General features: G+C 40.0%; 2 protein-coding genes across 4 annotated transcripts in view; one reads left to right on the top strand and one right to left on the bottom strand.

Moving 5' to 3' along the window:
- Positions 1–6264, bottom strand: part of ZDHHC3 (zDHHC palmitoyltransferase 3) — a 78544-nt gene extending 72280 nt beyond the window's left edge. For 2 of the 3 annotated variants that reach the window (XM_026678472.2, XM_026678473.2), the window contains exon 1: positions 2504–2809. The gene's annotated coding sequence lies outside the window, so the exon portion shown is untranslated. Of the gene's footprint in view, positions 1–2503; positions 2810–6069 lie in introns of those variants that run through there. The other variant, XM_087947770.1, reaches the window with a different exon arrangement.
- A 5-nt stretch (positions 6265–6269) lies between these two features.
- The window catches only part of EXOSC7 (exosome component 7), a 133716-nt gene continuing 112725 nt past the window's right edge, over positions 6270–27260 (top strand). The window contains exon 1 of the mRNA XM_026678475.2: positions 6270–6474. Coding sequence (XP_026534260.1) covers positions 6418–6474 — 57 coding nt within the window. The 5' untranslated portion in view covers positions 6270–6417. The remainder of the gene's footprint in view (positions 6475–27260) is intronic.

Here is a 27260-nt window from a genome sequence, read left to right as displayed (position 1 = left end):
GTGAGTTAGAGTTATGGTTAAATTCAATACCTTTATTGCACACACTCACACTTCAAATTTTCACTCCACTTGAAAATTGCTAAGGGATTTCAGCTCAGCATTTGTTTTTGTTTTAAAATTCAAAATTCAAAATGCACAATTTATATTTAGCAACATTTTCTCATTCAAGCATCAGCAAATCAGTACTGTATTCACACCATAAAATCCACAAGAAATCCCAGCTGAATTGTCTCCTTGATAAATATAATTTTAAGAGTAATTTTTTTGCAATGCTTCATTATGGATTTTACAGTTTAAAATCTAAACTGATTGAGTGAATTGAAGATAGCTCACCTAAAAACATAGCCAACCATCTTAGCAGAATAGAGTTCTTAATTCCTGTCCAGATAAGGAAAGACTTGAAATTGCCCACAAGAGCTTCAGACATTTGCTCCTCATGAGACAACTGCAAGTTCATGGTCTCTAGCATGGCTTTGAGAGACCAGAGAAAGCCATCTTTGTTCAAACTGTGATCGGTGCCTTTATGGACACTGTGTTTGCATTTTCCTTTTCTAATCATTTTTGAAAATTGCTTATTAACTTTTTTTTAACTATTAAAACCTTGGAATGGACAAGATATACAGAACAAAATGAGTTTCCTTAAATTTGTAATGAATATGACTTAAAAAAAGCTTTTATTTTGAATAAATAGAAAAAGAGTAATTAGAATGTCAATTCTGGAAACGTACAGAGTAAAGATCCAGATAAATTGAAATAAAAGTTTGGAATTAATTTTCAGAATCCTTCCTATGGAAAATGCTTTTATTTTGAATTCTTAAAAAAAAAAGGATATTGTGAAGATTGGATACTAGAGTATGGATGTCCAACCTTTTAGCTTGCCTGGATGCACTGAGACAAGATGAATTATTTTGGACCACATATAATGTATATAAATCATATGTTAAACGTTTAAGATCTTGTGGGGCTACAGTGTTAGTTGTCTAGAGCCTCATGTGACTTTTGGTCACAGTTTGGAAATAACTACACTAAAGGGACCCAGAAAAAAAACCCTAAAGATTACAATTAAAGGAGAATATTCAAATTTGACTTACTAATACAGAATAACTTTAACCTTGGACTTACTGAAGGTTACTTGTGAACAGTAGATTTGGAAGTTAATTTTAAAAGTATATGTCATTATAGACAGACTATGTTTAAAAGATGTAATGGAAAAGGAACAAGCTATATTAGACAAGACTGAGACTAATCTGAAAGTGAATTTAAAAATGGCAAACTACAAGTAGGATCTGGAAAAATATGCTACCCTGAGTATACAAATGAAGCAACTAATGTCTTAATAATTAAAACAGATAGACAAATAACAAACCAAAAGTGTGCTCGATACTTTTCCTATATTGGATTTACAAGAGAGACTTGTTAAAGCTTTGAAAATTTTTGTGAAAAGGAACAAGAAAACTTAAAAGAAATAAAGTTCTAGAATATTATTTGAATTAAAGATCAAGATAGTTAAAATAAAAATAATATAAAATTGCTTTATTTAATCAGGACTAAAACAGATATTATCTCTGGAATCCTTAATGAACTTTTGGTGATGGAGAACTAAATGATGAAGTTTTAAGGAGTTGATGATTGATAAAATATGAGACATGGGAAGAAGAGATTTGTTGTATTCTAAAAAAGATAAACTATAATTGTTTATATGTAGTGATGAAGGAATTTTTTTTAATATTTTCCTTATTATATTATTTCTTTTCTTTCCTGTTTTTTCTTTTCTGTACTTTCTTTTTTTTAAATTAGTTATGTTTTTGTTTTAATTATATTTAACAAAATTACTAAAAAATATAAATTGATGAAAATGGCAATTCATCCCTAGGAATAATGAAATATTCTATTTAATTATCAAAGTTATATCCTATCATAATCATATGACACTTGGCAGCTCATAAAGATATGAGCTCATAAAAAGGCTTTGATGGAGGACAACTATAGGAATCTTTGTATCTACAGTGAAAACCACATCATCAATTCACTCCAAATTTTCTAATCTGGTTGCATGTATTGGAAAGGGAAACATGATTTGGCAGCCCAGAAGCATATTTCTTTGGATTTTGGATTCAAAGCATTCAGAAAGAAAAGGAACTGCATCAGATAGCGAAACACGATTAGAGTTCCAATAGAGTTCCAATAAGGACGTGGTCGGGCCCTCTCTTGACTCTCGGTGTTACTGTCTTTTTACCTTGTAAAAATCATACCGCCTATCCAACCAGGGCCAAAATTATGAGCTTCCTTGATTCACTCTTCTATTTGTCTCTTACTCAGGCGCGCGAGGGGCATATCCACCTGCAGGGCTCCCGTCGCATGTTCTCGATTGCAGAAAAGGCAACGTTGCAGATCTTTCGCTTAACGCTGTCTCTTTGATGCGCATTTACCGCTTTTCCCAGCGAGAGCTCAAAATCCCCGGAATGGAAACATTTCCTACTGGACGAACTCCTCTTTAACTTACCCAGGCTGAAGATGAAGCAACACGCTCGCCGCTGCCTCTGATGCCGCCCCCGCTCTGCCAGCGGCCCGCTTCTCCTGGTTCGCCTTTCCACCGCTCAGCCCAGCACAGCGTTCCATTCGCCTGCCAGCAGACGGAGAAACCAGCCCTTCAACACCCAGCCCGGAGCTCCTGGCTGAGAGATAAGACTAAGGCTTACCTCTCTCCTTTCGCAGCTTCCCCATTCGCGCTGCGAAAGAAAAAGGAGAAACCAGGAAGTGAGTAACGTCGAAATTGCTTCCGCAGAATCGGAACGCCTCCCTCCCACCGAGGGGACAGACCGTCTTGAAGGAGGCGTGCCGGTCACTCCTGCGGCAGCTGCATGGTTGCTGTCACATCCTCCAGTAACTAGAAGTGCGCTCATTGAATAGGGCTATTGATTGAATTAAAATACAGCGGAACCTCGGGTCGCGAACGCTTCTGTTCGCGACCAAATTGGGTGACGACCAGAATTTTAATAAGTTTTGCTTCTGATAGCAAATAGATCTTCGGGTGGCGACGAAGCAAGCCCAAAAATCGCCGCGGCGATTTCCCCTTCGGCGCCAATTGTTTTTGTCCGCGCACGCGCAGACGATCACGACCAAATGGAACGGATTATGGTCGCGACGCGGTGTACTCTTAAATTGGCCTGAGTTCTTCCCTTTCCACTTGATACAGAAAGTGTAAGGAACACAGATGCGACACAAAGCCGTCAACGTTTATTATCAGTTATCCTTAATGTACATACTTAGCAGAAAATACCATTCGTTTCAGCTGAACTTAATGCTTAAGATTGGATCAAAGAACATTTAGTACAGTCAATGATTTTACTGATAGGTAGAGGGGAAAATCTAGAATTAGACTTCTTCAGGTGTCAAATAATTTGTGTAGTTTGTGGTATAATGCATCTTGATAGGTGAGAGATGGAGTTCTATTTGCTGATAGCAATATTTACAGAGTAATAATTATTAATAAATAAATAATAAAATAATAAATTATTTATTAATACTGTAGTGGTCTGAGATGGCCTAAGACAGCAGCTTGTCTTAGGGCTTACACCAGGGATGTCAAACTCACGTTATCATGGCAGCATCACATGACATATCTTCATTAAACTGGGTGTGGGCATGGCCAGCACATGACTTATCCAGCCCACGGACAGGGAGTTTGACAGCCCTCACCTAGGCCATCTTAGAATACTAAAAATATACTACAAATAGTCTCAACTTACAACCATATGTTTAATGATCATTTGAAATTACAATGGCACTGCCAAAAGTAACTTAGGACCGTTTTTAATACTTAGGACCATTGTAGTATCCCCATGGTCATGTGATTAAAATTTGGACACTTGGCAACTGGCATCTATTTATGACAGTTGCAGTGTCCTTGGGTTATGTGATTACCTTTTGTGACCTTCTGACAAGCAAAATAAATGGGGAAGCCAGGTTCACTTAACAGTTCTGTTAACTGCAATGATTCACTTAAAAGATGCTGCAAAAAAGGTCATAAAATGAAGCAAAACTCACTTAACTGTCTTGCTTAGCAATGGAAATTTTGGGCTCAGTTGTGATCATATGTTGAGGACTATTTGCCATAGTAAATAGTAGAATCACACAATATCACATGTTTTCCAAATAAAAAAGTTTTGTTTCACATATTACTTTTATTTTATTGAAAGTTTGTTTTTATACTATTAATCATTAAAAAATTCAAACCATAAAATGTACAGTGCAAGAAAATTATACCATTATAATAATCTGATTAAAAATAAATTCAAAAATATCCTAAAGTGAGAAAAAATAACATAATCTTAAAATAAGGCTGCATAATAAAGAAGCAGAAATTAAGCTACAGACCAATACTTACTAACTTGAAGAGGTTAATCAGTTTCATTTTTAGTATATTTTGCACTAGAGTTTAGCTGTAGGTTCTGATTGTATCAGCAGCCAAACCAATATATTTTAATAGTCAAATTTGGAGTCAGGACAGTAATATAGTATATTGTGCTCAGCAATGGTATGTTAATCCTAGAGGCCACACAAGTTATCTAGAAATCAAGAGAATAAAATGAACCAACAACATATTACACTTCAAACTATTTTTAAAGGATACTATAATTTATTCAGAATTGGTACATTTAAAGATAAAGGAGAAACAGAATTAGGTATCAAAAATTAGGAGTTTGCTGGCACCCTTTTGACTAACCATTTTTATTAAAAGGTACATGTTTTCATGAGCTGTATGCATCTAATGAAGTGAGCTGCAGCTCACTAAAATGTGTCCTTTGAATAAAATTTGTTATTTACAAAATATGCCCAAACTCTTGATATTTTGTCACCATAGACCACTGTCAAGCCCCTGGGCCAGATGTGTCATGTGCTGTCCGTGCCCATGTCCATGCCCAGTTTAGCAAAGGGGGGAAATTTTCTATATGTCACATGTGACGACATAAGTTTGACACCCCTGCCATAGACTAACATAGATAAACGTGGGTGTTACCATTCTACTGATGCTATTGCAGGAATGTTAACTCCAGAAACAATTCCAAACAAGAATATATACAGCATTACACATACAGTGCTCAAAATGACTTCCACCATTACCCAAACATTGTAAGTTTTTTATTCCAATTTGCAATTCAGGTCAGGAACTCTATTGTGTGTGTGTGTGTGTGTGTGTGTGTATGTATGTATGTATGTATGTATGTATATGTGTATGTATGTATGTATGTATGTATGTATGTATGTATGTATGTATATGAAAATTCTATTGAAATAAATGTCTATATAGGCTTAGCTAAAAGAATAGCCTTACTATATATAGTTAATACAGTTACTGAAAGGAGCAACATTGTAGTTATTTTACTTCAAATACTGTCATTCTTTTAAGCTAGAGGAAAGCATTTTTAGAACTGATTGTGATAATGGAAAGACACATGCTTGTCTATCTAATCTGGCGTGACAGAGGCAAGATTGTCTTACATTAGTTATCTATACATTGGTGACCCATAACCATGGATGTAATATATCTTTCTAAGGTCAATATTCCACACTTTTAACTAAATAAATTATAATACATGAAAGCTTATTCCTAAAACATTTAGAATTACAAAGATTTTTTTTCCTGCAAAGACAAAAAATTAGAAACTTTAATATGGCTTTGATTGATCAAAAGACAAACAGCATTTCCATTAGGTGTATGGAATTAAGCGTTTCCCATTAGAGTATGGAAAAGAAATAATTTGTCTATTATTATGAACATCTTTTTCAGATACTGAATTCATATTCAATACTGAGTATCATTCAAAAGGCCGGATGATGTAGAGCCTATATCAGATTTATTTATTGCTTCTGCATTGTAACTATTATGTTTAAAATTTCAAATTCTGAAAACAATTGTATTCGGGATATTATGCATCACCTTGAGTCTATTCTACTTGCACAGAAATCTACTCATAAATTTAGCCATAGTATACTCGCAAATAAAACCATAGTCCAGGGTACATTTATCTGACGCGATCAGCTGGATTTGTATGTGATTAAACATACCTACGATTGTGAAGAATGCCTTGAACATGAGAAGCACCGTCTCGCTTCTCCAAAAAGAACTGCACTGAAGACGGAAAATCCCGGAGTTGAGCTTCCCTCGCCATCCGTGACGTACGACCAAGGAACGAATCACCCAGTGAGAATAGGAGAGGATGCCATTTCTCCACGCATTCGTAACAGAAACGGGAAGAAACCAAAAACCGGACTAATGAGACTGACGTAATCAGAAAGCGCTGCGGAGGCGCGAGGCTAATAGAACTCTATGGTGGTGTCAGGCGCCTTTTTTTAACAATCGGATGAGAGGTTCTTGGTGTTGGAGAAGGAGTCTGCGCTTAAGGAGTAATTATTATGGCGTCGGTGGTCCTGAGCGAGGCGGAAAAGGTTTATATCATGCACGGTGTCCAGGTAAAAGGCCGGGAATGGGGATTAGGGATTGAAAGGGTTACTTTTAAGCCTCTTTCTTGATTTCTTCTTGATTCAAGAAATCAAGAATCACTATACGTGATTCTAGTGCAGGGGTTTGGCAACCTTAAAGGCTGAAAGAGGTATTTGGACCCATTTCCCACATAAAAGAAAATACCGGGAGCCATAAAACCTGGGTGGGCGTGGCCATCTCGACATCACTACAACCCAGTCACAGGATCCCCCAAGCCACGCCCACTCAGGTTTTGTGGCACCCAGTATTTTCTTTTAAACAGGCGTGTCTCTCTTTCATCTCTCTTTCTCTCATCTCTCCCTCTCTCTCTTTCTCTCATTTCTCTCTTTCTTGTGAAACGCGCTAAGTTTAAGTGTGCTGTGCCAGTCGCTGCAAGACCAGTGAGCAGCCATGAAGGTGGTGAGAGCAGCAGCGTCAGCCACAGCTGGCCCAGCCGGTGCTTCGGGGTGGAAAGAAAGTTGCGCGTCTCCCCATGTTCCTCTCACCACCTTCATGGCTGCTCACTGTTCGTGCAGCACCTCGTGCAATATACTTAAACTTAGCGCACTTCACTAGAATACAATAGAATAGAATTCTTTATTGGCCAAGTGTGATTGGACACACAAGGAATTTGTCTTGGTGCAAATGCTCTCAGTATACATAAAAGAGAAAGATACATTCGTCAAGAGTCAAGAATCATAAGATACAACACTTAATGATAGTCATAGGGTACAATAAGCAATCAAATCATACTAGGAAACATTCAATATAAATCGTAAGGATACAAGTGACAAAGTTACAGTCACACAGTCACAAGTGGGAGGGGATGGGTGATAAGTAGTGATGAGAAAATTAATAGTAATAATAGTGCCGACTTTGTAAATAGTTGAATAATGTTGAGGGAATTATTTGTTTAGCAGAGTGATGGCTTTCGGGGAAAAACTGTTCTTGTGTCCAGTTTTGGTGTGCAGTGCTCTAAGTGTTGTTTTGAGGGAAGGAGTTGAAATAGTTTATGTCCGGGATGTGAGGGGTCTGTAAATATTTTCACAACCCTCTTTTTGAATTGAGCAGTATACAGGTTCTTGATTGAAGGCAGGTTGGTAGTAATTGTTTTTTTCTGCAGTCCTAATTATTCTCTGAAGTGTGTCTGTCCTGTTGGGTTGCAGAACCAAACTAGACAGTTATAGAGGTACAGATGATAAACAAGGTAATTCCTCTGTAAAACTGTATCAGTAGCTCCTTGGGCAGTTTGAGCTTGTTTGTGCAGAAAGAACATTCTTTATTGTGCTTTTTTGATGACGTTTTTGATGTTAGGTGTCCATTTTAGCTCATGTGATATAATAGAACCTAGAAATTTGAAGGTCTCTACTGTTGATACTGTGTTGTCTAGTATTGTAAGAGGTAATAGTATGGGAGGGTTTCTTCTAAAGTCTACCACCATTTCTACGGTTTTGAGTGTGTTCAATTCCAGATTGTTCCGGTTACACCATGAGACTAGTTGTAAACTTCCTGTCTGTATGCAGATTCGTTGTCTCGAATGAGACCAATCATTGTTGTATCATCTGCAAACTTCAGTATTTTAACAGATTGATCATTTAAAATACAGTCATTGGTATATGGGAGAAGAGAAGTGGAGAAAGCACACAGCCTTGGGCGGGCCCTGTGCTAATTGTACAGGTATCAGATGTGATTCTGCCTAGCATCACCTGCTGCTTCCTGTCTGTTAGGAAGCTTATGATTCACTTACAAATGTGTTCAGGTACCTCTAGTTGGTTTAATTTAGTTAGAAAAATGTCTGGAATGATGGTATTGAGTGCTGAAGTGAAGTCTACAAAGAGGACCCTTGTGTAGGTATTTGGAGATTCAAGGTGTTGTAGAATGTAATGCAGAGCCATATTAATAGCATCATCTGTCGATCTGTTTGCTCAGTATGCAAACTGCATGGGATCTAACAGTGGATCCATGATGGTTTTCAGGTGGGACAGCACTAGTCTTTCAAAGATTTTCATAACTACAGATGTTAGAGCAACTGGTCTGTAGTCATTCAGTTCCTTGATAGAGAGCTTCTTTGGCACTGGCATGATAGTAGAGCAAGAAGGAACATAGCACATCTAAAGTGATCTATTGAAGATTCGGGTGAAGATGGGGGCCAATTGGTCAGCACAGACTTTTAAGCAAGAAGGAGTTATCTTGTTGGCTCTGGTGCTTTTCCTGGCTTTTGTCTGTGAAATAGATCTTGCACTTCTTTTTCTGTGATCACCAGAGGTTGTGAACCCAATGGATTTGGGCCAGTTGTAGGAGGCTTGGCTGTTGTTGGTGTGATTGAGATGTGGGTTGTGGAGATAGGTGGCTTTAGTTTCCTTTCAAACCTGCAGTAAAACACATTCAGGTCATCTGCTAGATGTTGATTTTCTTCAGCCTGGGAAGGAGGTTTGCTTAGCCAGTGATGTTTTTAAGAGTTTTCCACATGTTTGCTGGTTCATTTGTTGAGAACTAATTCCTTAACTTTTCAGAGTAGCTTTTTTTTTTTTCTGCTCTGATCTCTCTTGTTAATATGTTTCTGGCCTGATTGTATAGCATTCTATCACCTTTTCTGTAGGCAGAAATGGGGGAGACTGCATCCCCTCCTCCTGGAGCCCATCAAGACACGGAGCATTGGCTGCAGCTGGCCCAGCCTGTGTCTCAGGATAGAGAAAAGTTGCACGTCTCCCCCAGCGGCCGAGGTGCGCATAGCACCAATAAGAGCCGGAAAAAGAGGCAAGTAGAAGGGCACTTCATTCCCACTCTGGAATATGGAACAAGCCACCATCCGCTGCCTTCACCCTTCTCAGGGCAGGCAAGGAGTGAGTAGGAGGGGAGGGGAAGGGCTACCCAGTGGTGGAATCATCCGACAGGGAGCTGTAGGATAGGGCTTAAAGAGCCGTATGCGACTCTGGAGTTGTATGTTGCTGATCCCTGTTCTAGTGAATATGCCCCGTCGTAAAACAAGTATTTTTATTCTTATGAAAACTCATATGTATGTGCATATGTATTCATTTGCTACACGTAGTCTCTGTGTGAATTTATTTGTTCAATTTATACAGCATAGCCATACACTGGGAGACTCACATGGTTACAAAAATAATAAAACAAAACACTGAAGAAAGTTAGCACCCACCCCTCTTACCCTGTTTCCCTGAATATAAGACTGGTGTTGAGGTAATTCTCCGTTAGGAGAATGAGCGCATACAGGGAGACGTATTGAGAAAAGTGTTTGAATAATACACACACAGCACACAGATACACTGTACAGTAAATGTAGTTTTTTTACTTCCAGAAAGTTTAAGCAAAGTTCAAAATAGGCAGTCCAAAGTCATTCACAGGTTAAATCAGTCAGTTTTCAGTCCAGGGATAATCCAATAAAAAAGTCCAGTGTCAAAAACAGTTCAGTATCAGACTTACATCAAATCCAAGAATATCAGTCAATTAGGAAGAATGGCAATACTCTCCAACAGAAGGAAACAGAGACTCACTGAGTCTCTCTTCTGAGACTAAGACTAAGACAACCCAGGTTTCTGGCTCCATCTTATGGCCATTTGAGAAACCACACCCAACTACAGTTTTTGCATTTTCTTAAAGATACAGTATTAAAATGTCTATCCTGGTTTATATATTGTCCAACCCAAATAGCTGTTAGGTGACTTATATTCCTAACAACCGGGTCTTATTTTCTTTTGACCCCACCCCCAAAAGCAGCTAGGGATTCTTTTCAGGGTCTTATTTTCCCCTCCCCCCGTGTACTGGGGTGATAGGGACGAGCTGCCCCTCATGCCTCCTTGCCTAACAGTATAACCAGCAGATTAGTCTACGAAACAGCTGATCAGCAGGTGATCTCCTGCCACTGCCTTGAAGAATTACAGCTGCTTTTGCAGCTGATTTAGGCTGCCAAAGCAGCAGGAGGCCCCACGCACCTCATGCCCCCTTCAAGGACAGTCTTACCTTAGTCAGCTGCCATGCTCCAAGTTCTTGGCACGCCTCAGCCTCTACCTGCCCTTCTTACTGGCCCTCCTGCTGCTGGAACACTTGGTTGCTGGCAGCCAAGCAGCTGCCTGTGCTGCTGCTGGCCTTGTGGGGGATCTCTACCTTCCTGGCAGTGCTGCTTTCAGCCATCCTGCTGGGCTGCTCCTGCCTGGTATGGGGCAACTTGTTCCAGATGTATGACTTCTGGAGCATCCCGAAGTGCACAGCCGGCATGAGAACTAGCACCCACCAGGGCCAGGGCCCAAAGAGTACTGGGCTCAGCTCGTAGCCCAACACCTGCAGCATTGAGTAGACCTGCAGCCTGAAGGCGGCAGCAGGTGAGGTGGCATGGCTCTACCAGTGGCTACTGATGAAGGGGCCCTGGCACTCCAGTGGTTGTAGATCTCAGCGGATTCACCCTGTGCAAGACAGGAGCAACCCTGCAGGGCAGCCAAGAGCAGCTCTGCCAGGAGGGCGAAGAACTCCTGTGAGGCCAGCAGTAGCAGGGGCAGTTGCTCATGTCAGTTACTGCAAGCGAGTGACAAGAGCATCAAAAGTGAAAAGCAGGACTCCTGAAATGAGCTTGCAGAAGCTACTGGACACGGAGTGAGCAGCCTTGTGCCTCTGCTGTGCTGTCCTGGCATGTTTTGGAACAGAGATAAAATAAACCCTGCAGTCTGTCATTACCACCTTGCAAACCACAGCACGGGCAACAGCAGCTGCGCCTTCTCCCTTTCTAAAACAAGCTGGGATGGCACAAGCAGCAGGCAGAGGCAGAGGAAGATCTGATTAAACCTCTCTGGCTTGCTGATCTTGGCTGGTGGCGGCTTTGACCCCATCCTTGCTGCCAAAGTTGCAGGCAAGAACCAGCCATGCCAGTTCCACTTCATGGCTGTGCAGATGGAGCCTGCACCAGCCGTTGCTTCATGTGGGAAAGGAGGCACTGCGAGGAAGCCCATTTGTCATGTTATCTGGGTGGGGTCACCCACATAGAGGCCGGGCCTCGGGGCAAGTACTGAACTAGTACCAAACTAGAGGCAGGGGTGGATCAGTCCCCTTACCCAGTTGCCCTTTGCCATTTCTCATCAAACTGTGTGTATGTGTGTTTGAGAGAGACACAGAGAGAGAAATGGAGAGGAAACCCTTTCAAACAGCATTGCCTGCAATTCTTGTTATTCCCCTCTGTTAAGCCTGGATTCCCCAACGGGTGTTAAGGAAAACAAACTAAACAGAATGTACAGCGAAGTCAGGATAGGAAGACAGGTAAATGTGTGAGATAAGTTTTCTAGTTAACACGCAGTAAAAATACAGATACGCTTGTGCTATCAAAAATATAGTTTATTCCATTTAAGAATTATAGCATAGTCATAATAAACGGTCCATTAGTCATATATCAATTTCAGTCAAGTCTTGTTGGGGATACTCTATTTGTAAAGTCCGTGTTGAATAGCCAATGTCAATACACTTACAATAAATCAGTCCAATCTTTATCTTCTCTCCGTTGAGAATATCAACACTCCTTTTTTCTCTCCCTTGTTCCAGCAAGAACGCAGTCATCAATCCATCCAGTAATTAGGGATCAGTAAGCCAGAGAGAGCGAGCTGCAATTGCCTCGCTTCTTATATAGTGCTTTTACAACCACACCCTTAATTACATTCTTGCTGTTAAAGTTACACACACTTTAACTAACAAACCATGATACCATATTTATTATTTTTTACCCAAACCAGTTAGGGTAAACAATGTTATCCCTAACATTCTCCCCTTTTGGGTAATAATAATAATATTACAATAATATAACCATTTACACCTTTAAATCATAATTGTTACAACTCTCTTTAAATTTTACAACACCTTGAGCTTTTTGTAAACTGGTCTGCAATATTTTCTTCCGTCATGCAGTACTCAAGTTTAATTAGACCATTTTTAACAGATTCTCTAACATTTAAGTATCTTAAATCAGTATGCTTTGATCTAGTCTTTACAGCAATATTAGTAGCTAACTGTATAGCTGCCTGGTTGTCCTCGTACACAATAATAGAATCTTTAACAGTTATACCCATGTCTAATAATAACTGTTTGTACAGAATTAAGTCAGTGCATAGTAATGACAGACATGAAAATTCTGCTTCCATCGCTGTTGACAAGCTAATATGCTGTTGTCTGATTGACCTCCACCCTATTAGTGTCTTACCAAATAATATAGCCATTCCAGATGTTGATTTTCTAGTGTTTATGTCAGTTGCGAAACTTGCATCTGCATAGGCACTAAGAATCAAATCACCTTTGGTTTAGATACAATGCATGATGCATTGTTCCTTTAAGATATCTTAAAATTCTCTTTAATGCTTGCCAATGACATTGATGTGGATCATTATTAAATCGTGCCAGCTGATTAACACTATAAGCTATATCTGGCCTAGACCAATTGCTTATATATGATAAGCTACCAATCAAAGATTGATATATGGTCTTATCAAATTTGGGACTTTGAGCATCATTTTTGCAAATTTCCTGACTCATTGGAGTCTTTGCAGGCTTACAAAGTTCCATTTTATACAATTTAATTAATTGGCAAATTTTATCCTCTTGAGATATCTTAAATCCTTTTGTGGTTTTGTCAATTGTCAATCCTAGATACTTTTTAATTTCACCTAAATGTTTTAATTTTATCCTTTTGGCTAATAATGAAATAATCTCAGTAGCTTCATTATTGGTCTTAGTAATCAAAGCAATATCATCTGTAAATAATACTTTATTATCATTTATACCAACTGGTTTATTCAAATATATTGTATGCTGCAATGGTGCATGCAGATATGCAGTTTCTACGTCTAAATGGTTAACAATATAATTATTCTTAGCTGCCCATACTAAAGCTGCTCTTAAAGTTGTAGCCTTAAGATTTGGTGCAAATACCTCATCATAATCATATACATTTTGATTAAATCCTTGTGCTATTAATCTAGCTTTATAAGTTACTTTCCCATTATTTCCAGTCTTTACTTTAAATATCCATTTGCACCCAATGGATTTTTCTCCTGGAGGTAATTTGGTTTCTTCATAAACCTTCATTTCCTTTAATGAATTTAACTCTTTTTCCATTTCTCCTGATCCTTAGCAGGATACATCTTAAGTTCATCTATGCTAGTAGGAACTTTATTTACTTGGCAAACAATACTTGCCTGATATCTTTCAGGTGGTCTAGTTATACGCAGAGTGCGTCTAGATATAACAGGACTTACAGGTGGGCTTTCCTTTATTTCCTGTTCTTGACTATCTATCTCTTCTTGATCAATTATTACCTCTTGATCTGGTTCTATTTGCTCTTCATGGACTTCTTCTTTATTTGGACTTTTCTTATAACTAGTCTTTTCTTTCTGCCTCTTGAAGGGTTCTATAATAACATCATTATCTGAATCTTGCTCTATTCTATTCCATCCTATATGTTCTAGGAATTGTGCACTAGCACTGCAGTGTACTCTAGATGTACCTGGTTCCCAGAATCTATAAGATCTATGGTTTGCTTGATATCCAACAAAAATTAATCTTTTAGCTCTACGTTGTCCTTTGTGCCTGAGTTGTGTAGGGATATGCACCCATGCTGGTGCACCAAATGTGTGAATATAACTCAAATCAGGTTTCCTACCATGCCACAGAGTGAATGGTAATTCACCTGTTGTTGAATTAACAACATTGTTTAATATGTGATTACCACACATTATAGCTTCTCCCCACAAATTGTCAGGTAATCCAGAATCAGATAACATTGTCCTTCCCATTGATTGCAGTGTTTGGCCTCGTCTCTCTATAAAGGCATTATGTTGAGGCCTATATGGTGCAGACTTTTTATGTTGAATACCTGCCATTCTAAGTCTACTCTGGAATTTATTATTTGTAAATTCCGCACCATTATCTGTTATAAGAGTTACTAGTTTCTTTTTAGTTTTCCTCTCTGCAAATTTTAACCAATTAAAGAAATTTGTATACGTTTCAGTTTTTCTCTTCATTAGAAAACAGAAACCATACCTAGAATAGTGGTCCATTATGCTTAATATGTATCTAGCACCACCTACACTTGGCTTTTTAGGACCTATTATATCGGCAAATACTACCTCTAAAGGCTCTTTGGTAGTAAATCCATCAACTCTATTTGCCGGTATAGCTTTGCTTTTGTTTTGATTACAAGCAAATACTTATTACAAGGTTTCAAACTTATTCCTTTAGATAGTTGGACAGTTCTCTTAATCATTTTAAAATTTAAATGACCTAGCCGTCGGTGTAACAAGTGAATACATTCATTATGAGGTTTCTTATTATCATAAACCGTGTTAACCACCTCTAAACCATTAACATTTAACACATACAAGTCACCTCTTAAAGATGCAGTAATTTTCTTACCTTCTTTTTCAATTAAACAAGTATCTCCCCTAAAGGTAACTATGTATCCTAATCTAACCAACATTCTAACAGAAAGCAAATTAAATTTAAGTTGAGGTACATATAACATTTTTATGTTCTCATTTATACTAGAACAATGAGCAATACCTTCACCTTTTGCCTTCATTTTCCATCCATTTGCTAATGAGATATGCTGTGAACTCATGGACATTTTTACAAAATTTTTGTTATCATTTGTAATACAGTGGGACGCACCACTGTCAACCACCCATAAATATTTTTTTACAACTCCATTACTATACATTGCTAACTCATAATTCTTATTTCTTCTTTGATGGCTTCCAGCATTTTGGCTTGCGTTCTGGTGCTTTGGTTTTTTACAAAATCTTGCCAAATGTCCTCTCCCTCCACAATTAAAACACTTTTTAATTGCGTATGCAGTAGGAGATTCATTATTTTCCTTTTGAGGTTGCTCCCTCCTTAACTGATCTCTTTCAAGTCTTCTTCTGGCCTCTTCAATCAATCTGCCAGTGATATCAGTTAAAGTTAGGCTTTCTTTAGGCAATATTTCAAGGGAAGTTACGTAGTCATCAAAACTTTCGTCTAATGAAGATAGAATTATGTAGACCTGGTGTAGTTCAGAGAAAATTAACTCCTTCTCATGAAGTTCTTGGAAAATGCTTTTCATAGTATTCAATTGACTCAGCATATCACCATTCTTTTGGAGATACGTGCGGAAAAGCTTCCGTGTTAGATTTATGTGAGCACCAACATTATCTCGGACATAAATCCTCCTCAGTTTTTGCCAACACCCAACTTCAGTTTGCTCTCCGCGTATATGAACAAGTTGCTGATCAGATAGTGTTAGTCCTATGATGCAAAGAGCTTGTTCATTTTTCTGTTTAAAGTCTTCTATCTTTTGACTATCTTCCTCATCTTCAGAATCCCATTCTTCTACGTTAGGTGGATTTTCTATTATGTTCCACAGACCTTCTCTTCAGAGAAGTAGACTACATTTCATAGACCATGAAACATAGTTTGTTCCATCCAGCTTGGATATAAGGGACAAACTTTGTAGACTGACTTGTGCCATGTTTCACTATATGGATATAAAACTATAATTGATAAAACACAGCTGTCTGTTTACTGTAACGTGTAACAACACAAAAATCTCACTTTTTACATAAACCTGTTTTTATCCTAGTTAAACTGACTTTTGCAGTCTCTCTGGGCCCATAACCAGTGTTAAGCCTGGATTCCCCAATGGGTGTTAAGGAAAACAAACTAAACAGAATGTACAGCGAAGTCAGGATAGGAAGACAGGTAAATGTGTGAGATAAGTTTTCTAGTTAACACGCAGTAAAAATACAGATACGCTTGTGCTATCAAAAATATAGTTTATTCCATTTAAGAATTATAGCATAGTCATAATAAATGGTCCATTAGTCATATATCAATTTCAGTCAAGTCTTGTCGGGGATACTCTATTTGTAAAGTCCGTGTTGAATAGCCAATGTCAGTACACTTACAATAAATCAGTCCAATCTTTATCTTCTCTCCGTTGAGAATATCAACACTCCTTTTTCTCTCCCCGTTCCAGCAAGAACGCAGTCATCAATCCATCCAGTAATTAGGGATCAGTAAGCCAGAGAGAGCGAGCTGCAATTGCCTCGCTTCTTATATAGTGCTTTTACAACCATACCCTTAATTACATTCTTGCTGTTAAAGTTACACACACTTTAACTAACAAACCATGATACCATATTTATTATTTTTTACCCAAACCAGTTAGGGTAAACAATGTTATCCCTAACACCCTCCATCATTTCTTTTTCTCTCGCGTGCACGCTCAGCTGATTAAGGGACGAGGTGATCAAGGAAGGGAAGGCCTGCCTCCTGGACTTGCAACGCCCACCACTTCACTAGGGCTTATTTTTGGGGTAGTGCTTACATTAAAAAAATATCAGGGGAGGGCTTACTTTCAGGATAGGTTGTATTTTGGAAAAAACATGGTAGAAGAATGAAATATTTCAGGAAAGATTAAAAAGGCAGAATATTATATTTTCCCTAAAGGAGAAACGTGTTACTAAAGATAGAAACTCAGAGCCTCAGCTCTCTGCCCCAAGTAGAAACTAAGAGGCCAACTTTTAGAAACGCAGATTTGGTAATCCATTCAAGACAGGTGTCAAGCCTGAATTCAGTTTGACACACTTGTGAACTGCAAAGGGGAGGGAGAACTGAGGTGAATGGAGTTCTAGCCAGAACAACATAGCTAGACAATGAATCAACCACATTCCAATGGCTGCTTGGCCAGAGGAAGGAGGAGTGAAGTTGCCAGGAGACCAGTTCATATCCTGGTTGGACAATGTGACATATTTTTGGAGAAAAATGAGTATAGTGACGTGGAAAGCCAGGAAAACTTTCAGTACTTGCTTTCCACCAGTCCGTGTCAAGATGGTATTGTTAAATAAATAAGTTCTTTCTCTCTGCTGCTTGTATTGGTTGTGCTGTCTCTGCTGATTGTGTCTCCACTTCCAGCTTTTCTATTTTATTCAAAATATCCTCAAATCCTCTGTTCATAATATCCTTCATAACCTTTAACTCCAACACCAATTCTCCACATATTCCACTCATCTTTATTCTTGTTTATTCTTTATCTTATGTCCAATTATCCAATTGTCCAACAATAATCTAAGCCTCAGCTGTAAATCAATGTCCAGAAATCATTAAATCCCAATATTAATCAATCTGCTTCTTTTATGTAATCCAGGGATGATGTCTTTATAAATTTATCCACCCAAAATTTGGGAATCTGTTGTTGTTTTTCTTTGACAGCAGTTGACACTCTTAAATCAGTTTTCACTTTGTCTTTTCTTTTAAATTAACCAACTTTCGTTAAGTTTCTGATATAATCCAAATCTTTCAAAAATGAGTGCTATATTCGTTTATATATATATATATATATGTTCCAGCATTTTTATAAAAGCCTATCCAAAGCCAGTGTCTAACCAATCTCAAAATCTAGTTCTATATTTTTAACAAATTTGCTGTTTTCTTTCTTCACTTTCTTCTGTTTTTAGATTAACTTTAGTATATTATTTTAAAATATTAACTTTTTACTCTCGTTGTTAGGTCACAGCCATTTAATATATTTATGAGTCCACTTTTCTTTTTTTCCAAAAATTTTATTGATTTTTAAAAAACAAACATAAACAAACAAAACACAAAACATGAAAACATAAGACATCTTTTTTGAAAGCAGCTTGATCCCGGGTTACAGCTCTTCGTACAGACATAGATTCAAGTTCGTGCTCACTTTTATATACTGTTCCATATCTTATTACCATTCTAGATTTTCTATATAGCTTCTCCCCTCTTTTAACTCTCTTAATTCTATTTTATTTATTTCATCTCAATTTAAATCATTATATTTATATCCTTTGTCTGTCCTATTTCAGCTGTCTATTATCTTTTCTCATTAAAACAAAATTTCTCCTGTAATCACTGATTGGAGTATGGCGCCTTTATATCTTTCCCCTAAGTTTATAACACTTAATATAGTACATAACTTTCATTCGGATTCTGCTTAGTACATTCTAAAACTACACACTATATTTTAAGAAAAGAAAAAAATTATAAATATATAATATAATTAAAACAACAATCCATACCAATTCAACTCTATCGTTAAAATTAATATTCATTTAAATCTTAAACATTTTACACATTACTTTTCAAATAGGTATCATGTTTCTATGGGAACACTTATAAATTTTGCGTAGTTACTTCCCCCTCATTTCACTTATATTTTAAAACATTGTATAATTAAAATGTTCCCATTCCTTTCTAATTCAATTCTCTCATTTATTTCATTTCATTTATGTTGTTCAAGAAAAAAAAAGTTTCACTGAATTACACTGAATGTTTTATTCCATTTTATAATCATATGTTGTTCCAATTTTCTAACATTATTTCTAATACAAGTATAACAATACAATCTTATGTACCTTTGCAGAATCTCTTTTTCAGTTATATTTTTACCCATTATCTCTGAATAAGTCCTGTTTCTTTACATCTTGTTCCAAACCTTCATAGCTTATCTTCCCTTCCTTCCTCCCTTGCTTCTTCACTCTGCCCTTTTTACCCCCTTGTCTCTCCACCTCTATTTCCCTCTTCTGTGTTCCCCCTTTCTGTTGCTTTCTGACATTATATCCACTTTTCACCTTATTTTTCCCTTTTTTTGGTTGTTTTTTTAAGTCTTAAATTCTCCATTCTCTTTCCCCCCTTTCCTCTTTCTTTCCCAGATAGTGTTACTTGTTCATTAAAGATGGCTTCTTCTTTGTCCCAATCTTCTTGTTGTTCAGTCTTTTCTTGTAATTTCTCATAGGTACAGATCGCCATTTCTAAGAAATGAAAAATGGAGCCAAAAGAGCCCTTCCCTTCTTGTTCCTCTTCTTTATATTTTTTAAATTCCATTTTCAGTTCATCCACAAGTGATGACATTGTAAAAAAATTTTTAAACAACCACCCAAGTGTTTTTAATCATTCAAATATAATTTCTAAAAGTCCCAAAGTCACCAAACAATCCAAATACACACAAGTTGTTTCATTTAACACTTTCTTCTTTTTTCACTTTCTCTTCCTGGGGTTACAATTTAGTTACAAAGTTCCAGTTAAAATGTATCTTTTTGAAGTCTTATTACAATTTAACTTTAGATTCTTTTAAATTCCAAGCAGCCTCCTCCAGCCAAATCTTGCTCTTATTCTTTTCCTCTCCCTTCCCACTTACAGCAAAAAAAAGTTTTTTAAGTGTTCAGAAATCTTTATTGTCCTCTTAGCATTTAATTTTCCAGTTTAATTACCTGTTGATGCCAAAGCAGTTTTTTCCGATTTCTCATTCATCTGCTGTCAACGTAAGGAAGGAGAATGAAAAAAAACCACAACTTTCCCATTTCACTTTCATTCGCTGATTCTGATTCTTCTTTGGGAGCGATGTATCTTTTTTTTTTAATTTAAATTCCAGGATATCTTAGTTGTTGCTTCTTATCCTGGTCAGCCAAAACTTTCACTTCTTAACTTCCTCCTGCACTTTCTTTTCTGGCTGAGTGCTTCTTTGAGGCGGCCATTTCTGACCACCTCTCTTACTGCTGTCGGAAAAGAGAGTTTAGCCAGCTGAGGAGGAGAGGTGCGGCTCCCCTCGAACCCTGCCGGATCTCCCCTGTCTTCACCACCTCTACAGGGTGGCTTAGCCCCGAAACCGGCTGGCTCGGGGCACTCCAGCGGCGAGCGCAGGCAGAAACCGCGCACGATCGTGGATTCCTACCTGCCCTGAAGCGCTGCAAACCGGAACTCAATATATTTATGACTCCACTTTTCTGAATATTCTTCTCAGGGTTCTATTTTGAAATAAAAAGGATAGTTCTCAACCAGTTCCACACTGTCACTAACTCCACTCCTGCACTTTGCTTGGATGTTAAACAGATACCAGCTTTGGATGTTAAACAGACACCAGCTCCACAACATGGCAGAGAGCAATAGCCTCGGGCTTTTCAGGGGATTTGTGTTTTTCCCTGGGGCCTCACAAGGCACCTCTCTTTGGCTTCACCTCCCCTCCAGGAAGGTTTTGGCTTCCTCTGGAGCCCATGAACATGCAGAAGCCAATGCAGGGCACAGAGAGCTCCCTTCCCCTGCTGCTGCTGTCGCCAGCAACATCACTTCCTCCGCCTCTGAGTTCTTTTTATGATGCTGCATTAATTGGAACCTGACATTAAGCCAGTACTGCCAAAATCATTACTCCAATAGGAGTTCCATTCCAGGGTCCTAAACCCCAGCCACTCCCTGGACATCCCAGGGAGTCTGAAGACTCAGGGAAATCAAAGGAATGGAGAACGAAGGTATCTGATGCGCTGATTTGGGGATTCAGTGGGAATCTTACTGGAACCGTGGCACGTTGCCAGAAGGGGAAAGTACACTCCGTGTGAGTTGGAATCACCAGAATTCGCCCCCCATGACCCGCAAATGCCACCTGAATAGGTTCCCGAACAGCCTTAGTGGGAAGGGCCATGACTGCTGAAGCCTGAAGCTGAGCCTGATGCGGTACCGAGAAGAAAGCCATTTTCCTGACCGTCAACAGTCCTGACCAGTAGGATTAATGCAGTTCAGCGGGAGCTGTAACCCAGGAGCCGGCTGGAGCTATGCCCCCTGGATCATCGTCCCTTGGCCTCCGCAGCTGCCAAAGCCGTTCCACCCTTACCAGGCACCGGCTGCCGCATGGCCAATTGGAGCCCCACCTTCATGGGGTCAAGCCAGCTGGTGCGTTCTCCAATGGCTGTAAAAAGCTCCCGCCCAGCTGGTGGGTGATCTCAGGATTAGTCACCAAGGCCTGGGACAGCCGATTTCAACCGAGATGAGAGCCAAGGAAGAAAAGGTGCCAGCAGTGTGCAAGGAAGGAAGAGCCTCTTCCTACTTGCGAGCCCTCTTTTCCCACCAGTCAGCAGCCTCACTATGGAGCCAGAGCCAGCTCCCAAAGTGGCAACTCAGCCGGCAAGTTTCCCCATCCCCAAACGGAGCCCATACCAGACCAAAGGGAGCTGCTGGGACCAGGAGTGGGATCCTACCGGCATAACAACAATGATAAAAGCAAAGACAACCCAGTGGTGAGTGAGCCCATTCCCCCCTTTGCTGTACCAGTAAAGATAATAGCGACCGGAGGTCAGGGGGAAGTAAAAACTATCATTGACGTGAGCTGTACCTGCTACCTGATCAGTATGGCCACAGTCCTTAAACTGAGGATCCGAATAAGAAAATGACCCAATCCATATGCAAGTCAATGGGTCACTAATTGGTGGGGGGTCCGCATCACTTCTTACAGAACCCGTGAAGATGGAGATGGGTCAGCACAGAGAAAGACTCCACTTCATCGTGGTACCAAAGGTGAGAGAACCGGTCATCCTGGGGTTGGTGTGGCTGGACAAGTGGGCCCCACCCATGTCCTGGGTGGGTGGATATCAGGATGATAAGGATAGGGGTGGAGCCTAATCCCCCACATCCAACCTTCAGAGGGAGACCCACTCAACCCTGGGCCAACAAACCTGAGACAAGAACAATGGTAGTGCAACTGGTCCCAGGAAAACCCCAAATCCCTAGAGAGTACAGTGACCTAGCAGAAGCATTCAGCAAAGAGGATGCAAGCGTGTTGCCACCCCATCATTCCACTGACTGCTCCATTGAATTTGAACTAGGGGCTAAACTACTCAAACCAAAGATGTACTCCATGACCCCAAAAGAGATGGAGGAGCTGAGAAAATACATCGATGAGAACTTAGCCTGTGGATTCATTCAATCCGCAAAATCCAAAGTAGCCACCCCAGTCTTCTTCAAGGAAAAGAAGGCAGGTTGATGAGGCTGTGTGTGGACTTTAGGGGAATCAATGCAGTATGCATGCAGAACGCCTCCCCCCTCCCCGTCATGAAGGACATGTTAGCCCACCTGGCCAAGAGGAAACTGGACTTATGAGAGGCATACTACAGAGTGACAAGTGGAAAGGCAGGTGACAAGTGCAAAACATTCTTCAACTGCCCACTCGGTAGTTTCCAGTTCAGAGTAATGCCTTTTGGATTGCAAGGGGCTCCAGCCTTGTTCATGCAACTCATAAAAGAGGTGCTACATGAACATCTGTACAAGGGGGTCCTTGTTTACCTGAACAACATTCTCATTTTTTCCGAAACCCTAGAAGAGCACATGAAGTTAGTACGCCAAGTGCTAAAAGTTCCTAGCGGTTAAATTATATGCGAAGCTGTCAAAATGTGAATTCCACAAGACCAAACTGGATTACTTGGGCTACTGGGTATTGAACAAGGGGATAGAAATGGACCCAGAAAAAGTAAAAGCAGTCCTAGACTGGCAAGCCCCACGCACAGGCCGGCAACTGCAGAGTTTCCTAGGGTTTGCCAACTTTTACCGGCAGTTCATCCCCGACTTCACCAAAATAGCCCAGCCTATCACCGAGCTATTGAAAACAGGGAAAGGCCTGCAGCAGCCAAGACCGACACAACCTTTAAATATGACCTTAGAATACCAATGGGCCTTTGAGCAGCTGAAGAGACTATTCGCTAGAGAGCCAATTTCCAAGCATCCAGACCTGGAGCAACACTTTGTGATCCAAGCCGACACCAGTGATGTGGCTGTCACTGTGGTCCTTTTCCAGAATGCTGAAGGCAACTTGCAGCCCTTCACGTATACCTCCAAAAAAAATGACTGATACTGAGCAGAGGTGGCCAGTGTGGGGAAAAGAAGCCTACGCAGTCGGGTGGGCCTTGCTGACCTGGAGACACTTCCTTGAGGGCAGCGCTATACCTTTTGAAATATGGTCTGATCACAAAAACTTAAGAGGCCCTAAAGACACCACGCAAACTCTACCCTAAGGAGGTCCATTGGGCACAGTACTTTAAATGATTCAACTTTGAATTGAAATACATTCTGGGGGAAAACATTTTATCTGATGCTCTGTCACATAAACCACAGCACAACAGTAAGCAGTGGTCCATCCAATAATTCCCCCTTTCCAACTGGCAATGCAGGCATTAACCCATGGTCAAGCAGCCTGTAGAAGATGCCCAGATGATGGGGGAATAACTCATTGGCTGAAAAATGAACTGCCAGCTGTCCCATGGTACAAAAACAACCCAGGGATACTAACCCTGAAGGATGGGTTGGGCTGGAAGGGATCGAAACTGTATGTGCCCAGGAGTCTATGGCTCCAGATCCTTTGGCAAAGCCATGACGCTAAACAAGCAGGACACTTTGGCTATTTGAAAAACTTACACTTGGCCCGGAGACAAAGTTGATGTCCAGGATGAAAAGAGATGTGGAGGACTATGTAAAAAGCTGCACTAGTTGTGCGCCAATGAAAACAAGGCCGGAAAAACCTCCCAGTTTGCTCCAGCAAGTGGTGGGTCCATCCCGACCCTGGGAAGAAATCACTAAGGACTTCATTGTCAAGCTTCCCCAGAGTGGGGGAAACACGGTCATCTGGACCATGGTGGACCTGTTCTCCAAACAGGCCCACTTTGTGACTTGCCTACGGCTCCTGTTGGCACGGAAGCTGGCCAACCTATTTATAAAGTATATTTATATTTTGCATGGGGTCCCCCGCAGGGTCATCTCTGATCGAGGGGTTCAGTTCACTGTAAAGTTCTAAAGGGCCATTGAGTCTTCACAGGGCTAATGAGGGCCATTGAGTCTTCACAGGGCCTTACCTCGGCATTTCATCCAAGTACTAACAGGGCCGCAGAGTGGGCTAACGCCATGGTAGAGCAATACTTAAGGTATTACATTAACTATCAGCAATTGGACTGGGCAGCGTTGCTGCCATTCGCTGAGGTAGCGTACAACAACACAGTGCACAGTAGCACCAGCCTGACTCCTTTCCAGGTGACCAGTGGCATAGAGTTTGTCTCCGTACCTGAGCTTACTAGGGAGCTGCCTTCCTCCATGTTGCTAATAAAATGGATGGAGTCACTGAAAAAAGCATGGGAAAATACCAAACAGGCCCTGAGGGAAGCAGCAAAGACTTATAAAACCCCGGCTGACAAGCATCGGGCTCCCCAACCAGAGTTTAAGGTAAGGACAAGGTTTACTTTTCCACAAAATATCTGAGATTAAAGTTGGCCTCAAAAAAGCTAGGGTCTAAGTTTATGGGGTCATTCCGCATAGTGAAGGTGATTAGCCCGGTTACAGTATAGCTTCAACTTCCCCAGCTACTGGGAAAGATACATCCAGTATTCTATAGCAGTCCGTTGAAACCGGTAGTAAGTTCACAAGTCAGGCCAGTCTATCGTGCTCCCCCCAAGCCCATGGTAATCGAGGGTCAGACTCACTATGTAATAAAAAGGATCCTGGACTTGAGAGTACAGAGGGGCCAATTAGAATATTTAATATATTGGAAGGGGTATCCATTCTCTGAAGCCACTTGGGTAAAGAGTTGGAAGGTGAATGTTGATAGATTGGTAAAGCAGTTTCATGACAAGTACCCTCAGAAACCTAAAGAACCTCCCGGTGGGGGGAAGGCTTAGTGGCATTGGTAACCACTCCTAAGTTTTGTCTTTTGCAGGGATGTTCCACCAGTTGAGGGGGCAACCTGTCAAGCCTGAATTCAGTTTGACACACTTGCAAACTGCAAAGGGAGGGGGAGAACTGAGGTGGATGGAGTTTCAGCCAGAACAACATAGCAAGACAACAACATATAACAACAACATAGCAAATCAACCGCATTCCAATGGCTGATCGGCCAGAGGAAGGAAGAGTGAAGTTGCCAGGAGGCCAATTCATATCCAGTGTGCCATATTGTTTGGGAAAAATGAGTATAGTGACGTGGAAAGCCAGGAAAACTTTCAGTACTGGCTCTCCACAGTTAATTCCAAGATGGTGTAGTTAAATAAATTAGTTTTTGAGGAATTACAATGCCCCTAGGTTCTTTTTATGTTGCTGCATTACTGGGAACCTCACAACAGGATTAAAACCCCAAGGAAGCCAGCATCTAGGATTAATTACATTTGTTAAACAAGATTAAAAACCCCAACTCATTGCCAGGATTCACAAGACAAACTAATTAAAATCAAATAACAAAATACACAAAACAAACCTCTAAATTACAAAATGTTGTAGAACAAACTATAAAAGTCAATGTGCTCAGGTGGTCAGCTACTGAGAATCACATGTGCTTGGTGGTTCTGCTTCACCATTAAACCATCTTTCTAATCGACCTCCATGTTTCCAGTGTCTTTCTTCCCACTTGGAACTGAACCCAGATAGATATTTCCTCCAACAATACAACTAACTAACCATAACAATAACAGCTTAAAAATATGTGACCTAGTCAATGCAATGTCCACAAAATATGTATGTTTATATTGAAATATAAAAAAATTATTTGGAATAACAGCAAACTTACTTAAGACTAATTAAAACTTTCAATCATAAAACATTATTTGTGAAAGCAGGCTAAATAATTCCATAAGATCCCTTGTCCCAATGACAGAACCATGTTTAAAGAACTGCTGAATATCAATAGATTCAGAGCCAATCTCAACTTGGAGGAAATTATATTACAAAGGGCAAATAACAAAGGCTGTCCTCTTGACTACTAATAAATGAATGACCTTAGGAAATGGGACCACAACCTACCCCTTCCTAGATATAATCAGGGAAAATCTGCCCCTCAAAAATCTGTCTTGCGTGTGGGGCTTTAATGACCATTATCAACACCTTGAATTGAACCCAAAAGCAAAGTAGCAACCAATGCAGTTCAGAGTATAGATATAGTTTGTTCTAATCTGTAATGCATATAACTGCCCGGGCTACCATGTTTTGTACCAGTTAAAATTTAAAGATGCTCTTCAAGGACAGCTCCATATAGAGTACATTCAGGAGGTGATCAGAAAAAGAGTGACCAAGATTGCAGCAGAGTCTCTTGATCCAGGAACAGGTGCAACTGGCATGCAACCCAAAGTTGCACAAAGGCCCTTGGAGCCACAATTGTCACCTGTTCATTGAACGGGAATCGTGGGTTCCAAAGGACCTTGAGATTGTACATAGGATCTGCTTGGGGCAGCACCATCCTATCCAGCACCAGAGATGGTAATTTCTTGGATCCTCCAAAGCCACTCAGTTTTGCTGAGGTTGAACTGTCTGTTGTTCCCAATTTGCAATTCTAGCACCAGTCATAAAGCTTTGATATAGGTTAGAACTAATGCTTTGTTAACAGAGTCAGCTAATGTTTTGAACTGCAGCTAAATTTGCATTTCCTAATTTGAGATTTGGGTACAACCTAGGGGTCCTGCTTGACTCACAAATGCTGCTTCTTGTGTAACCAAGAGGCCCTTGCAGATGGTCATTCGTGCCCTGGTTATCTCAAATCATCTCGTTACTTGCAGTGCACTCTTCATGAATCTGTCTTTGAAGACCACACAGGGGCAGCAATTGTTCAAAATTCAATTGTGTAAGCACTAATAGGTACTTTTCATTGTGCTCATGTGTCATCGCTGCTGCATTAGCTGCATTAGCTACCAGCTGGCCCCCAGGTGCAATTTAAGGTGCTGATTGTTGCCTTTAAAAACCCTTCACAACATCAGATCTACTATCTAAGGAACTATCTTTCTTCCATTGTGGGAGTGTTGATTGCACTTCAGATCCCTTTTATTCAATGTTGCCATTTTGTAGGACCTAGGAATTGTGCACACTTTCTGAAACAGCTTGTTCTCAGAGATATAGATGGCACACACTGTCTTGGAGTTCTGAAAAGCTTTAAACTATGGCTTTAGACCTAAGTCTGTGGTTAATATGTTGGGTGACAAGCTATTATGTTATATTTTAATTG

The sequence above is a fragment of the Notechis scutatus genome, chromosome Z (assembly GCF_049901735.1).
Source record: "Notechis scutatus isolate UNSWTSFEM ecotype Mainland chromosome Z, rNotScu1.2, whole genome shotgun sequence".
Classification (NCBI taxonomy): Eukaryota; Metazoa; Chordata; class Lepidosauria; order Squamata; family Elapidae; genus Notechis; species Notechis scutatus.
This window is presented reverse-complemented; position numbering and strand designations above follow the sequence as displayed.